The 13,842-nt window shown below is 42.9% G+C and overlaps 1 protein-coding gene across 5 annotated transcripts in view; it reads left to right on the top strand.

Annotated features, from left to right (window-relative positions):
- LOC137380089 (ERC protein 2) overlaps nt 1-13,842 on the top strand; it is a 966,513-nt gene that overhangs the window by 718,026 nt on the left and 234,645 nt on the right. For all 5 annotated transcript variants that reach the window (XM_068051709.1, XM_068051708.1, XM_068051713.1 and 2 more), the window contains one exon: nt 3,529-3,676. In XM_068051709.1, coding sequence (XP_067907810.1) covers nt 3,529-3,676 — 148 coding nt within the window. The remainder of the gene's footprint in view (nt 1-3,528; nt 3,677-13,842) is intronic.

Raw genomic sequence — 13,842 nt, forward strand, 5'->3', positions numbered from 1 at the left:
TACTAATCCTACACTAATCCCATATTCCTACCAAACATCCCCACCTGTCCCTATATTTCCCTACCACCTACCTATACTAGTGACAATTTATAATGGCCAATTTACCTATCAACCTTCAAGTCTTTTGGCTTGTGGGAGGAAACCGGAGCACCCGGAGAAAACCCACGCAGACACAGGGAGAACTTGCAAACTCCACACAGGCAGTACCCGGAATCGAACCCAGGTCCCTGGAGCTGTGAGGCTGCAGTGCTAACCACTGCGCCACTGTGCCGCCCGTAGTTCCCTTCTACCTCCCTTTTTCATTATTTTTGCAGCTATTAACTCGGCAATTTTGACATTTGTTTTAAGTTGATGGTGCTCGACACACCACCTTCCATTTTTGCCCATATTTGTTTAAGAACTATTCCTTTGACAGCTGTTTAGGCTAGAGTTTGATAAAATAATACACTGTACTCCTTTTTATCAGTATTCAGCAGCCCAATTTTGTGGATTTTTGCCCTTTGGTCGTGTGTCGCCTTATCTATTTTTGTGTGGTATTGGGTTTCCCTATTAAATATAAAATCCTTTCCCTATCACTTTCCAGCTGCCCCAAGAATTGTGCTTTGCCTGAGTATACCTTTTCTGTTTTATAGCCTTCTTAAGCTAAGTACATATTCTGTAACCCTAGACATTATTTTGTGGATTTATATTCCACTACTCTCAAGTTGCTTGTTTATTCTGGTTCGTTCTTTTTGAGTAAACTAAGAATGAAAGGATTGGGAGACAGAGCAATATTAAGTTGAGGCAGTTGAATGAAATGATTAATGTTGCGATTAGGCACAGAATCAGAGCCAGGATTCTGTGCTAGACATAGTTAATTGAATATACTAGCCAAGTCCAGATGTTTTCTTCGGATAATTGCACCAAAAGACATGAGTGCTGAATTCCAGAACAGTAATGTTGTTTATTTTCAAAGTTACAGTACGAATTAAAATGTGAAAAATGACCTATATTTTTAAGGAAGAAATTTTGGATGGCTAGTATTTTTACATGAAGAGGTACTTCAGATGAAGACGGCATGTACCAAATGCGTTGTGTAGCTGTTGTTTTCCGATTTGTGTTGGTATGAACTAAAGTTTACTTGGGCCAACAGCAAATGGGTGTTTTTCATGTCTTTTAAGAGTACTTGTAGAGTACAGACAGATAGACCCCGATCATACATATACTGTAATAAAACAAAACTAGTGCCTATCCTCTAATATTTCAGTGTTCAGTAGACTAGGTGAACCAAGGGCCCATATCCCCTTTGAAATCCTGTAGATCCATTTTTGACTGACTGTTAGAAACTCTATGTGGCAAACAAAGCAATCATATGGACTTAACTTCATGCTTTTATTTAAGTTCCCAGTATTAGTAGCAAAATATGTGGGAAGGGTTTAAAATAAGCGGTGTGCTTTGTTTAGACTAGAAACTGTTTAAAATGGCGTCAGTTAGATTTGATTTTAACAGTTAATAAAAAGTCACTTTGGACCCCAACAAAGCTTTAATGCCTTAATGGGATGAAGTAGACCAATTGCTTATTCTAGATTTTGTTTATGAAAAGAAAATGATGAAGCACCCCACAGTCATATTTGCCTGGATTTTGCATGGGAGGGAGGGGGTTGATGGTGAACTGCCAGTGTTCACTGTCATTACCCATCTGAAACTGACAGCAACTTCAGGATGTTGGGCATGCAGAGATTAGCACAGAAATCCTGAAGTTGCAGTTTGTTACTCAGCGCTGTAGACTGCCGTCTCCCCCCACCCCCCTGCCCCCCCCCATCTGAGTTGACAATCATTAACATCAGTGAGAACTTCAACTTTGCCACTCCCACATCGCTATTATAAACCCCTTAAGTTGAACCTATTTAATCAGATGTAATTGGCTTCTTAATGGCAATGTGATTAATAAAGTTTGATGAACAAAACAACTGGACCTGAAAAATTAATTTGATGTTCTTGGAATGCTTTTATTGATTAATTAGTAGATTTTTAAAAAGTACTTTTTTAAAAGTTTTTTTCAGAATATTTTAGCTTCTATCTTCATCCCATGTGTATGTCCCAATTTTTAATTTGTTCTAGGTTTTTAAAAAAAAAAGATGATTTTACTTTACTGCATTTGTTTCCTGTTTGTGTATCGGTGAAAATGTTTAAATGTGATTGGCTACTTGAACAGTTTGATGACATAACTGCTCCTCCACATTGCAGCGTCCTTTACAGTACAGTCACAATCAGTCACAGTACCACTGCACAGCGATAGTGGTGAAATTCTTGCCAGAGAGATTGCTAGATCTTTCAGCAAGGCTTGCTTTGAGGTCAGCGGCAAGCACACTTGCTTCAAAACATACTTAGGAATTGGTAGCAGGAGTAATAAGATCGTGGGTGATCGGATTGTGACCTCAACTCCACTTTCCCGCCTACCCCCAATATCCTTTGAATCCCTTTGACTTCACTGCTGACTGCAACCTCTGGGCCAAATCTGCTGACCATTGGAAGGATGCCCAACTCTTTTGAATGCATAACCTTTCAAGGCAAAAGTCTATTCTTTAATGTAATGCAGCAATCCATAAAAGGTAATTTATTCAATAAAATTTGATCTTTCTAATTCAGTAGGGATTAGTCTGCTTGGTTTAAAGTTGAAACAGCTAACTGCTCTTATGCACAGACAGCAAAAATGTATTGATGTAGAAATACAATTTAAAAAATTGTTTTTTTTTTAAACAATTTGTTTTTTTATCGAAGTATTGTGATATGTGGCTAATACTAATCACTCAGGTAGCTAGCAAAAAATTTGAATGAAATGGCCTGAAAAATGGATCTAATTTAATTGAAAATGGTTCCTTTGAAGTAAATGTATTTTGTGTCTCAAAAACAAATTATATTACTCAAGGTGAGGATGAGGAATGAGAAATAGCAGTGCTGTGAAATTGGTTTCAGACACTCTGTCAAGCACTCCCAGGCTATGTACAATATAACTAAGTGCAGAACAATACTGCCTCCACACTGCCTCAACAAGATGCTTCGGCCTCAAACTCAAAGGAGGACCTCCTGCTGCAACAATGTGACACTATTGCCATTTCCCACAACAATCTCCTTTGGCCTGTCCATGCCAAATTAGTAATAGTTTTGTTCTATAGCTCATGTCCACAAGCTTCTAGTGGGCATGGGCCTCCAGCACAATGCTACATTTAAGTTGGCATTGACTGAGCTGATGTAATTGTTATGGAAGAAAGATGCCACACTAGTGCAATAGGAGGTGGCCTTCTGAGTTTGTAGCTGAAATACTTTATTGGGGCAGAGTAAATGGAGACAATAATTATGATATCAGCAGATAGATTATTGTCCCCCAGATCCAAAAATGAAGATATTTGAAGAAATCTAAATGGTAATTGGGACTTTCTGTGCAAGCGTGTGAAATTTATAAGCAGGAAATAAAATTTCATGGTGGCTCCTCGTTGTCATTGTCAGATAATCATGATGATTCTTTAACCAGACTGACTTTTGTTATAGGCAAGAAGCACTGCTGGCAGCCATCAGTGAGAAGGATGCAAACATTGCCTTATTAGAATTGTCTGCCTCCAAAAAGAAAAAGACACAAGATGAAGTGATAGCTCTTAAACGCGAGAAGGACCGACTAGTACAACAGCTGAAACAGCAGGCAAGTTCTATTGTGTTTGGTGCTATATTAAACTATTCTACAAGGACAGCAATAATACATATTTTAGTTCTCCGATTTTATGGCCAACTGTCCTTCAGTAGATTCTGTAAATCATAACAATTACATTTGTTAAATAAAACCTACATTGCCTAAAATATAATGACAGTTACTCAAATAAACATTTATATGCATTAAAAATGCCTTGATGGTCCAGTTGAAATGAGAAAGAACTATATAGTGATGGCAAAAAAAACTGTCCTGTAAAAGTAGTTTTACTACTGTTTTACGAGATTACATTTTGAATTCCTTTGCTGTGTAAAAAAAAATTTACCAATAATGCTGGCTGTTCAGATCATGCAGATTTGCCACGAACCTTCAAAGAACCTGTCAGGTATAAGTGAGACAAATGGATGATCCAGGAACAGTTCACTTTTTCATTTAGAAGAGTCTGTCAATGCATGTACTTATTGACCATAGTGTAAAACTTCCATTTGGACCAAAATTTTAATTGTTGGTCTGTAATTTTTGCAATTTGTTTTAGTTCTGGTTGAGGATTCAAATATTTGGAACCCGCTGAGAAACTAGCATGTTTTTATTCAAATAATTGGATGTGCATAGTGTTGTGTGAAAGTACTGCTGATGATTACAGAATAGGATATAAGAAAGGGGTATGGAAACAATGTGCTATGGAAAAGTGTGGCCTTGTATTATTATCAGATGTTGCTGCAGTCCTCAAAGGGTAAGTATAATAAATTATAAACAGTCAATTCCAATCTTTTTAAACAAAATTAGTGTACCAGAATGTGCACGAAACATGAAAGTCATTTGCATGCGCAGGGGTTTGACTTGCTTGATGTTGTCATTATATTTAACATGCTAGTTTTTCCAACAAAGTAGATTTTCTGTAGACAGGCCAGCTATACTAGTTGCTGGAATGAAAATAAAAAATGCTGGAAATACTCAGCAGGTCAGGAAACATTTGAGAGAACATCTGATGACAGGTCATTGTCCTGAAATGTTAACTCTGTTTATCACTGCACAAATGCTGTCTGATCTCCTGAGTATTTCCAGCACTTTTTGTTTTTATTTCAGATTTGCAGAATCTGCAGTATTTTGCTTTCATCCTAGTTGCTGGCAGTAGTAGCAGCAGCACTTCACTTGTGCAGGATCTTTCCATTCTGGGTGACTCTTGGCTGCCTTAGAGATCATTTGAAAATCACCTAACTTTGTTCTTGCAAAGTTGGGGAGCATTTCATTATTCATGTTTTAAAATCGAACCTGATCATGTGATGGGCCTCACTTTGTGGAACTTGTGAAATACAGTATTGGCTTTTAATTCTGAATGAGCTCAGGTTTGTGCACTTTTGGGTGCAGTTTTTATGAGAATAGTAATGTAAAACTACTTCCCAGAAAATAGAGTACCGGGGGTATAAGTTCAGCCGTTGACAGGAATAAAAACCTAAAATTCTACAAATGCATAGGTCTGCCAGTATTTGAAGGAGAAAGGTGGGTTCATGTTTTAGGTGCTTCCTAATTAGAACAAGCTTAGCTGCATAAGGTTTGTTTTCAGCCCATATTGCCTTGTGTAGCCAGCTTCAATTTCAAGTTTTTCTGCCATACCACATTCCAAAAGATCAAAAAGTTTATCGAGAATCTCCACCTGGCAGTGCTTTCCACAATTTCACTAGGATTCGTAGAATTGGTGGTGATGGTGCTGGTATCCTGTGATGTTCCAGCAGCATCAACCATCGACTCAGTCATTAGTGTGCATTCCTGGTTTTGATGTCGGAGTCATGATGCTGCCTCTTGGCACATTACCCATAGGCAAGACAAAATTCCATTACAGTGAAATTCACGTTTGATATTCACCAGTTGCAATGACCATTCAGCTCTACAGATCAAATTTTACTTTCCGCATCCATTTCCTATTTGTGCTGGTATGTTTGACCTCGTTTTTAATGATCAGCAGGATTTCAGTTACAAAGATAAGATTAGCAGTAAATTTTTTTTTCGGTGTTTCACAGGCAAGCACGATTTTTTGCACCTTGTTGAGCACAGTTCTGCTGTGGGTGATGAATGTAACAACTCATGGGAAGCCAGTTAGAACTGCCTTGGCAATAAAATCTGGCTTTGCCAATTTGATGAGGAATGTCTTTTTTTATGCTTTCTGAAGTTTTTCTCACTGATTTAAAACGTGTGGCATTACTTACTTGGCCCTTCCCTTGCAAAGCAAGGTGGAGGTTTTGTAAAATGCTGAGAGAATCCTGAAAATTACCTTAAGAGATCTGGTGAAACATTTTCGCATCCCATGGTAACCTGCTAAAGAACGAGGATAAACATCACAAAAGACCAGCCATCCAATCAGAACCCAGATTGTAAATATAGATATGATAGTAAATACCCAGATGTTGAGAATGCAGGCCTACAGCTAAATGCTGCTAATGTTTTTATCTTCCTCGTGTTTGTAGCATTGTACTGCTGCTTCCTTTGTAACTAAAATCAGTAAAATTAGTGCCCTTGACTCTGAATAGTGAAATGCAGTCCTGCATGCAACAGTATTTATTTACTTGCAGTAACTAACCAAATGTAACAGAAGCTGAATTGTGGTTTCAGAGTTAAGAATCCTAGAATGGTTCACCAAGACAAGGATTTTTACTCTTGCATTTTTAGAGAGTACTTCAGTGAAGATCTCCCTGTTGAAAATGTTCCACTCTCCACTGAGCTAGTTCTGATCTGATCCTGCTGGCTCCCTTCCTGCTCTTGGTTCTGCTTCGTTACTGCCAGGTTACCTTTGCTTTGCCACAATACAACAACAACAACCTGCATTTATATAAAATCTTTTAACATGGTAAAACATCCCCAGGAATATTGTCAAACCCAACCACAAAAGGAGGTATTAGGGTAAATGACTAAAAGCTTGGTCAAAGAGGGAGATTTAAGGAATATTTCAAAGGAGGAACATGCGGTAGACAGGTGGCGAGATTTGAGGAGGGAATTCCAGAGCTTGGGCTCTAAGCAGAATCACAGAATAATACCATGCAGAAGAGGCCCTTCGGCCCATCGAGTCTGCACCGATGCATTAAAACACCTGACCTGTCTCCCTAATCCAATTTGCCAGCACTTGGCCCATAGCCTCGAATGTTATGACGTGCCAAGTGCTCATCCAGGTACTTTTTAAAGGATGTGAGGCAACCTGCATCTACCACCCTCCCAGGCAGGGCATTCCAGACCGTCACCATCTTCTGGGTAAATAAGTTCTTCCTCAAGTCCCCCTTAAACCTCCCGCCTCTCACCTTAAAATTGTGACCCCTCGTAACTGACCCTTCAACTAAGGGGAACAGCTGCTTCCTATCCACCCTGTCCATGCCCCTCATAATCTTGTACACCTCGATCAGGTCACCCCTCAGTCTTCTCTGCTCCAGTGAAAACAACCCAAGCCTATCCAACCTCTCTTCATAGCTTAAATGTTCCATCCCAGGCAATATCCTGGTGAATCACCTCTGCACCCCCTCCAGTGCAATCACATCCTTCCTATAATATGGCGACCAGAATTGCACACAGTACTCCAGCTGTGGCATTACCAAAGTTCTGTACAACTCCAACATGACCTCCCTGCTTTTGTAATCTATGCCTCGATTGATAAAGGCAAGTGTCCCATATGCCTTTTTCACCACCCTATTAACCTGCCCTTCTGCCTTCAGAGATCTATGGACAAACACGCCAAGGTCCCTTTGTTCCTCGGAACTTCCCAGTGTCAGGCCATTCATTGAATACTTCCGTGTCACATTACTCCTTCCAAAGTGTATCACCTCACACTTTTCAGCATTAAATTCCATCTGCCACTTTTCTGCCCATTTGACCATCCCGTCTATATCTTCCTGTAACCTAAGACACTCTACCTCACTGTTAACCACTCCGCCAATCTTTGTGTCATCCGCGAACTTACTGATCTTACCCCCCACATTATCATCTATGTCGTTTATATAAATGACAAACAATAGGGGACCCAGCACAGATCCCTGTGGTACACCACTGGACACTGGCTTCCAGTCACTAAAACAGCCGTCTGTCATCACTCTCTGTCTCCTACAGCTAAGCCAATTTTGAATCCACCTTACCAAGTTACCTTGTATCCCATGTGCATTTGCTTTCTTGATAAGTCTCCCATGTGGGACCTTGTCAAAGGCTTTGCTGAAATCCATGTAAACTACATCAACTGCACTACCCTCATCTGCACACCTGGTCACATGCTCAAAAAATTCAATCGAATTTGTTAGGCATGACCTCCCTCTGACAAAGCCATGCTGACTATTCCTAATCAAATTTTGCCTCTCCAAGTGGAGATAGATTCTCTCCTTCAGAATTTTCTCCAATAGTTTCCCTACCACTGACGTGAGACTCACTGGTCTGTATTTCCCTGGCTTATCTCTACAACCTTTCTTAAATAGTGGGACCACATTAGCTGTTCTCCAATCCTTTGGCACCTCCCCTGTGGCCAGAGAGGAATTAAAAATTAGGGTCAGAGCCCCTGCAATCTCCACCCTCGCCTCCCACAGCATCCTGGGACACAAATCGTCCGGACCTGGAGATTTGTCCACTTTTAAGCCTTCCAAAACCTCCAATACCTTGTCACTCCCTATGACAATTTGCTCAAGAACCTTACAGTCTCTCTCTCTAAGTTCCATATCTACATCCTCATTCTCTTGGGTGAAGACAGATGTGAAGTATTCATTCAACACCCTACCAATGTCCTCTGGCTCCACCCACAAATTTCCCCCTTGGTCCCTAATGGGTCCTACTCTTTCCCTGGTTATCCTCTTCCCATTGATATACTTATAGAATATCTTGGGATTTTCCATACTTTTACCAGACAGAGCTTTCTCATATCCCCTCTTTGCTCTCCTAATTGCTTTCTTAAGCTCCATCCTACACTTTCTGTATTCCACTAATACTTCCGTTGATTTGCTCTCCTTGTATTTACTAAAAGCCTCTTTTCCTTCTCATCAAACCCTGAATGTTTCTGGTCATCCATGGTTCTCTGGGCTTGTTGCTCCTACCTATTACCCTAGAAAGAACATGTTGGCCCTGTACCCTCCCCATTTCCTTTTTGAATGCCCCCAACTGCTCTTCTGTAGATTTCCCAACAAGTAACTCTTTCCAGTCTACCTTGGCCAGATCCTGCCTTATTTTACTAAAATTCGCTCTCCCCCAATCCAAAACCTTTTTTTGCAACTTGTCTATTTCTTTCTCCATAACAAGCTTAAATTGTACCATGTTATGGTCGCTGTCACCAAAATGTTCCCCCACCAATACATCAACCACCTGTCCGGCTTCATTCCCCAGAATTAGGTCCAGCACTGCACCCTCCCTTGTTGGATCCTCTACATATTGAGCTAAAAAGGTCTCCTGTATACATTTTAAGAACTCCACTCCATCTAAGCCCTTAACACGATGACTATCCCAATTAATGTTGGGAAAGTTGAAATCACCTGATATAATGACTCTTATTTTTACACACCTCTGCAAATTGCGCACCTATTTGCTCCTCAATTTCCCGCTGACTATCTGGGGGTCTATAATAAACACCTAGCAATGTGGCTGTCCCTTTTTTATTCCTAAACTCTACCCGTAAAGCTTCATTTGATGCCCCCTCCAAGATATCATCTCTCCTTACTGCAGTAACTGACTCCTTAACTAATATTGCAATGCCCTCTCCTCTTTTACCCCCTCCTCTGTCTCGCCTGAAGATTCTATATCCCGGGATATTGAGCTGCCAATCCTGCCCCTCCCTCAACCATGTCTCCGTGATGGCTACTATATCACAATTCCACGTGTCAATCCCTGCCCTTAACTCATCCGTTTTACCTGCAATACTCCTGGCATTAAAGTAGAGGCTTTCCATCCTGGTCTTACTCCCTTGAAACTTACTTCCGCTGTATTCCCTCTGACTTGTTTGCTTTCCTGTGCTTAGCTGTGTCCCTATTCTGCGAGGAGTCTGCATCCCCTCCCCCAGCCAAATTAGTTTAAACTCCTCCCAACAGCTGAAGGCATAGCTGCCAATAGTGGAGAGATTAAAATCGGGAATGCACAAGAGGCCAGAACTGGAGGGTTGTGGAGCTGGAGGAGATTACAGAGATAGGCAGGGCGAGGTCGTGGAGGGATTTGCAAACAAAGATGAAAATTTTGAAATCGAGGCATTGTTTAACTGGGAGCCAGTGTAGGTCAGCGAGTATAGGGGTCATAGGTGAACAGGACATGGTGGGAGTTATGATACGGGCAGCAGAGCTTTGTCTGAGCTTATGTTTATGATTGGAAGTTGCCAGGAATGTGTTGTCATACTCAAGTCTAGTGGTAACAGGCATGGATGAAGGTTTCAGCAGAAGATGAGCTGAGGCAGGGACAGAGTCAGACAATGTTACGGAGGTGGAAATAAGCAGTCTTGATGTGGATACGTGGTCGGAAGCTCATCTTGGGGTCAAATACAACACAAAGGTTGTGAACAGTCTGGTTCAGCCTCAGATAGTTGCCGGGGGAGGGATGGAATCAGTGGCTAGGGAATAGAGCTTTGTGGTGCGAACCCTGGCAAACATGTCATTGGTCACCTGTGAGATGTACGTGTAAGCAGCAGATTGTGAGATTCAACAAATATCACCAGCAGATCCCTGGAAGGAGCTGCACGTGAAGAAATTAAGGGCTGCGGTAAAGGCCAGCTACCCTACCCGACCCGATCCCGATGGGACCCGACGACATGGGTTGGGTCGGGCCCCTCTTCCGGGTCCGCCTTTCGGGCTTGGGTCGGGTCGGGCCAGACACACACAGTAAGTGCTCTGCTGGTAAGTATTGAAATTCCGGGGTACCGATGCTTCCGGCGTGACAGAGGTGGAGGGAAGAGAGGAGGGGGAGTTGCACTATTGATTAGGGAGGACATCACGGCAGTACTTAGAGAGGATATCCCGGGGGGAACGTCCAGCGAGGCCATGTGGGTAGAACTTAGAAATAAGAAAGAGGTGATCACTTTGATGGGGTTATACTCTAGGCCCCCCAATAGTCAGAGGGAATTGGAGGAGCATATATGTAGGGAAATCACAGATAGGTGTAGGAATTATAGGGTTGTAATAGTAGGTGATTTTAACTTCCCTGATATTGACTGGGATTGCCTTAGTGCAAAGGGATCAGATGGGGAAGAATTTGTTAAGTGTGTCCAAGATAGTTTTCTGAAGCAGTATGTGGATGGCCCTACTAGAGAAGGGGCTAAACTGGACCTCCTCTTAGGAAATGAGGCTGGGCAAGTGGTTGACGTGTCAGTGGGTAAGCACTTTCGGACCAGTGACCATAACTCTATTAGCTTCAAGATAGTTATGGAAAAGGATAGGACTGGTCCTCAAGTTGAAGTCCTAAATTGGGGGAAGCTAATTTCGATGGCATAAGACAGGAACTCTCAAAAGTTGAATGGGAGAGGCTGTTTACAGGTAAAGGGACGTCTGGCAAGTGGGAGGCTTTTAAAAGTGAGATAGGAAGAGTTCAGGGCCAGAATGTTCCTGTTAGATGGAAGGGCAAGGCTGGCAAGTGTAGGGGACCTTGGTTGATGAGGGATATTGAGGGTCTAGTCAGGACAAAAGCAGGAGGCTTATGTCAGGTATAGGCAGCTGGCATCAAGTGAGTCCCTCAAGGAGTATAGGGGATGCAGGAGTAGACTTAAGAAGGAAATTAGGAGGGTGAAAAGGGGCCATGAGATTTCCCTGGCAGATAAGATAAAGGAGAATCCTAAAAGATTCTTTAAGTATATTAAGAGTAAAAGGGTAGCTAGGGAGAGAGTAGGTCCCCTTAAGGATCAGTGTGGTAATCTATGTGTGGAGCCACGGGAAATGGGTGAGGTCTTAAATGAATACTTCTCGTCTGTATTTACCGTGGAGAAGGTCATGGAAGCTGGTGAGTTCAAGGGAGGGAACAGCGATATCCTGAAGCATATCAACATTACAAAGGAGGAGGTGTTGGAGGTTTTGAAGCGCATTAAGGTGGATAAATCCCCAGGGCCTGATCGGGTGTATGCTAGGATGCTATGGGAAGCAAGGGAGGAGATTGCTGGGACCCTGGCAGAGAGTTTTGTATCATTGTTAGCCACGGGTGAGGTACCGGAAGACTGGAAGATAGCTAATGTGCCTTTATTTAAGAAGGACAGCGGGGATAAGCCAGGGAACTACAGGCCGGTGAACCTCACATCAGTGGTGGGAAAGTTATTGGAAGGGATTCTGAGAGACAGGATTTATATGCATTTGGAAAGGCAAGGTCTGATTAGGGATAGTCAGCATGGCTTTGTGCGTGGGAAATCATGTCTCACGAATTTGATTTGAGTTTTTTGAGAACATGACCAAGAGGATTGACGAAGGCAGGGCAGTGGACGTTGTCTACATGGACTTTAGCAAGGCCTTTGACAAGGTCCCGCATGGTAGGCTGGTCCGGAAGGTTCGAACACATGGGATCCAGGGTGAGCTAACCAATTGGCTACAAAATTGGCTTGGTGATAGGAGGCAAAGGGTGGTAGTGGAGGGTTGTTTTTCAGATTGGAGGCCGGTGACCAGTGGTGTGCCGCAGGGATCGGTGCTGGGCCCTCTGTTGTTTGTCATATATATTAATGACTTGGATGTGAATGTAGGGGCATGATTAGTAAGTTTGCAGATGACACCAAAATTAGTGGTATAATGGACAGTGAAGAAGGTTGTCTAAGGTTACAACAGGATATCGATCAACTGGGAAAGTGAGCAAGGGATTGGCAAATGGAATTTAACGCAGACAAGTGCGAAATGATGCATTTTGGGAAGTTAAACCAGGGCAGGACATATACCGTGAATGGCAGGGCCCTGGGGAGTGTTGTTGAACAGAGAAACCTTGGGGTGCAAGTACATAGTTCCCTGAAAGTGGCAACACAGGTAGACAGGGTGGTGAAGAAGACGAATGGCATGTTTGCCTTCATCGGCCGAGGCATTGAGTACAAGAGTTGGGACCTCATGTTACAGTTGTACATAACGTTGGTTAGGCCGGATTTGGGGTACTGTGTGCAGTTCAGGTCACCGCACTACAGGAAGGATGTGATTAAGCTGGAGAGGGTGCAGAAAAGATCCACAAGGATGTTGCCTGGTTTGGAGGGCTTGAGTTATAAAGAGAGATTGGATAGGCTGGGTCTGTTTTCCCTGGAGCGAAGGAGGCTGAGAGGAGACATGATAGAGGTATATAAAATTATGAGAGGCATAGATAGGGTAGATCGCCAGAGTCTGTTTCCCATGGTAGGGGTGACTGAAACTAGAGGGAATAGATTTAAGGTGAGAGGGAGGAGGTTTAGAGGGGATCAAAGGGGTAAATTTTTCACACAAAGAATAGTGGGTATCTGGAATGAGCTGCCAGAGGAGGTGGTGGAGGCAGGAACAGTAGCAACATTTAAGAGGCATCTGGACAGGTACTTGAATGAGCAAGGCATAGAGGGATATGGAATTAATGCAGGCAGGTGGGATTAGTAGAGATAGGCATTATGGTCAGCATGGACGCGGTGGGCCGAAGGGCCTGTTTCTATGCTGTACGACTCTATAAAAAAACTTACCTGAGCTGGGCGTCCAGGACAAAACTGAGTCTGCGCAGTGAGCGAGTGACGTCACTGTTGGGTTGGGTTCTTTTCCCGACCTGAGCGGGCCTTTAGGCTGCGGTGACCTTGATGGCCACTGGCAATGTGTGCCCACCTGGTCCACTGGGAAGGAGGTCTTCTTGCAGGAGGCTCCAAATGTGGGCAACCACCTGATGGAAAAGTCTGAGCCTCCTGAGGCACTGATGCTCAGTCATGTCCCGGAAGCTAATCCTCTGCCTCTATACCCTGCGTTTGAGATATTGCCTCCTGTGACCTGAAGCTCTGTGTTCATCCCCTCTGACCTGTGGAGCGGCAGGTTGTTGAGCAGAAGGCTGTTGCTGCTCCTGCTGCTGTTGATGTTGCGGCTACTGCCCGTCTTGTTCCTCATCAGAGATCCAAGGTAGAGCTGCATGAGTGGCTGCTGTGAAAGCTGATTGTTGTGACATGCAGATCAAATGCAAAAAACACCAAGGTAGCAGAAATCACCTCCAAGGTCTTTGAACTCCCCTCCAAAGCAGTGAAAGTTCATTCTCAAAACAAGTCCTGTGAGCAC

Source organism: Heterodontus francisci, chromosome 19 (assembly GCF_036365525.1).
Source record: "Heterodontus francisci isolate sHetFra1 chromosome 19, sHetFra1.hap1, whole genome shotgun sequence".
Taxonomy (NCBI): Eukaryota; Metazoa; Chordata; class Chondrichthyes; order Heterodontiformes; family Heterodontidae; genus Heterodontus; species Heterodontus francisci.